The sequence below is a fragment of the Galeopterus variegatus genome, unplaced genomic scaffold (genome assembly GCF_000696425.1).
Source record: "Galeopterus variegatus unplaced genomic scaffold, G_variegatus-3.0.2 Scaffold2182, whole genome shotgun sequence".
Taxonomy (NCBI): domain Eukaryota; kingdom Metazoa; phylum Chordata; class Mammalia; order Dermoptera; family Cynocephalidae; genus Galeopterus; species Galeopterus variegatus.
The window spans coordinates 15,090-17,200 of NW_007728293.1; the positions used below are offsets into that span (position 1 = coordinate 15,090).

Below are 2,111 nucleotides of genomic sequence, written 5' to 3' on the forward strand. Positions count from 1 at the left end.
TGTGGGCTCAGTGGGCCATTGGGCCATGCAGGGCGGGTGCAGGTGAATGTGGTAGACCAGCCACTGATTGGCGACTTCCCCACTGGGCAGGTCGGCTTCTTCTCCTGGTGTGGGGAGTTGCTGTGTGAGTTCAGATGCTGGGGTCTTGGTCTTTCTGTCTGGCCTAGGCTCCAGGAAGCCAGGGCCATGGTCCTGCAGGCACCTATGTGCACGTGGTAGAATGAAGGTGGGGCCTCAGGATGGAGGGGGTCATTTCCCACTGGCCCCCAGGGCAGCAGCCACTGTAGCAGCGGGTTTGTTTTCAAGGTGGCGCCAGGCTGAAGCCACTCAGGATGGGAGGGCAGGAGCTGCTCTATTGGGGCTTCTGCTATGAGGCTGTGCAGCTGCACAGATTCCCAGCTACTCTCCACATCAGGTTCGGGGCCTGTGAGGACTGGGGGACTCTCCTGTGGCAGGGATTGCTGGTGTTCGTGAAAGCAGCCAGGTTTTTCCAGCTTAACTTCTGTCTGTAAGGAGACGTCCCGCCTGATTCTGAGCAGGCCTCTGCAGGGCAACAGTGTGGCACAGGCAGGATGCCGGGCTCTGCTCTCTACCCTGGTCTTCCATGCTCCACAGGGATTTCGTCACTCCTTGCTGCTCTGCAGCCTACTTCTTCAGTCATCCCAGTCAGAACCCAGTTGCTTCTTTATTATTTGGGTCCCTTCCTTTGGTGGGATGGGATGTGCCAGACAACTCCAGCTGGCCATCTTGCTCTGCCTTCTTTCCCTAATTCAACTTGCGAAATGATTTATACCCTTCCCAGAGCTCCATAAATGTGCCCTCGCTGCAATTTCTCCTTCCCTCTCTCTAGGTATAAATGATTATCACGAATGATTATTATGATTGATTATAGTGAGCTCTACTGCTTAGCACAGAATGTTCCCCAAAGTCTACGTTCCACAGGCCACTGGGATGGGCCCTGCCCTACTCGCCCCCATGGCACTGTAGCACTGCCCCCACGGATAACGCTTACGGCGTGCCAGGGAAATAGAGATTAGCCAGCACTGTGCAGTTATCGAGTACGTGCTGTTTCTGCCATTGTTCAGAACATCTGAAAGTGAAGAAGTTGCTCTCCCACATGTTTGTGTAGGAGATGAAGGGGACTCCGGTAGTCACTGCTCATCCACAGAGGCACGGCCTGAGTGATTCTCCATGCACACGCTGGCAGAGAACCTCCAGGGCTGCGGTGGAGCGACACTGTGCTGGGAAACGAGAGGCCTGAGTGCAAGGCAGATTCTGTCAGCAGCTCGCTAAGCGTGCGTGAGCCTCAGTCTCCTCATCTGTGAGGTGGGTTTGAAACCTGCCAGTCACTGAGGCTCAGCGGGCACAAATGTATGAACAGCAGATTGATGGGGCTGGAATTTCAGAGTGAGAACTATCTCCCTGTTTCCAAATGTCCTGTGAGCCAGGATCCTTCCTGGGGACCCTGGCAATCTGGCCCGTACGTTTATACTCCTTTCATATGCCCCCAATAGGGTCACAATCGCTGAAGGAAATTAACAACTTCTGTTTTCATGACATTTTTTTCCTTACATTAAATGTGGAAAATGTAAACGTTTCCCAGCTCCAAACAAGCATACTGCCATCGCTGTGTGAAGTCCAGCTAACTTCCAGCAAGTTCAGCCAAGATATGAGTTTGCAGGATTTAAAACCTGGGTTTTCATACAACAGAAACCCACAGAGCATTAAAAAAATGGCTTGAGGAAAACAGGTACTTACTGAAAGTTATGATTTGGGCTGTGTGTCGGACCTAAAAAGACAAAACAAAGAGACAAATTATTAATTCTTCATGATTTCAAATACAACTTTCCTCACGTGCAGCCAACAGCAAGCATGTCTGGGTCCAGGCTCGGTGGCGGCTGGCAGTTCTCAGATGTCAGGCTCTGCTGCTGCCCATGACCACCTGCCAGCGATGCTGGAAACCATGAAAAGAGGGAAGGGTGCTTTCTGTTTGTGCCAACACTTTTAGAGGTATTTTTGGAGTTTTCCCTGTCCTTTCTCTCTCTTCTTGCGTAATCCTGATAGACAAAATCTGTTTTGCTCGTTATGAGAGCATGGTGCAGAGCTTGGGT

General features: G+C 51.5%; 1 protein-coding gene across 1 annotated transcript in view; it reads right to left on the reverse strand.

Moving 5' to 3' along the window:
- Window positions 1-1,754: 1,754 nt before the first annotated feature.
- LOC103597070 (tyrosine-protein kinase transmembrane receptor ROR2-like) overlaps window positions 1,755-2,111 on the reverse strand; it is an 89,017-nt gene continuing 88,660 nt past the window's right edge. The window contains exon 6 of the mRNA XM_008580870.1: window positions 1,755-1,789. Coding sequence (XP_008579092.1) covers window positions 1,755-1,789 — 35 coding nt within the window. The remainder of the gene's footprint in view (window positions 1,790-2,111) is intronic.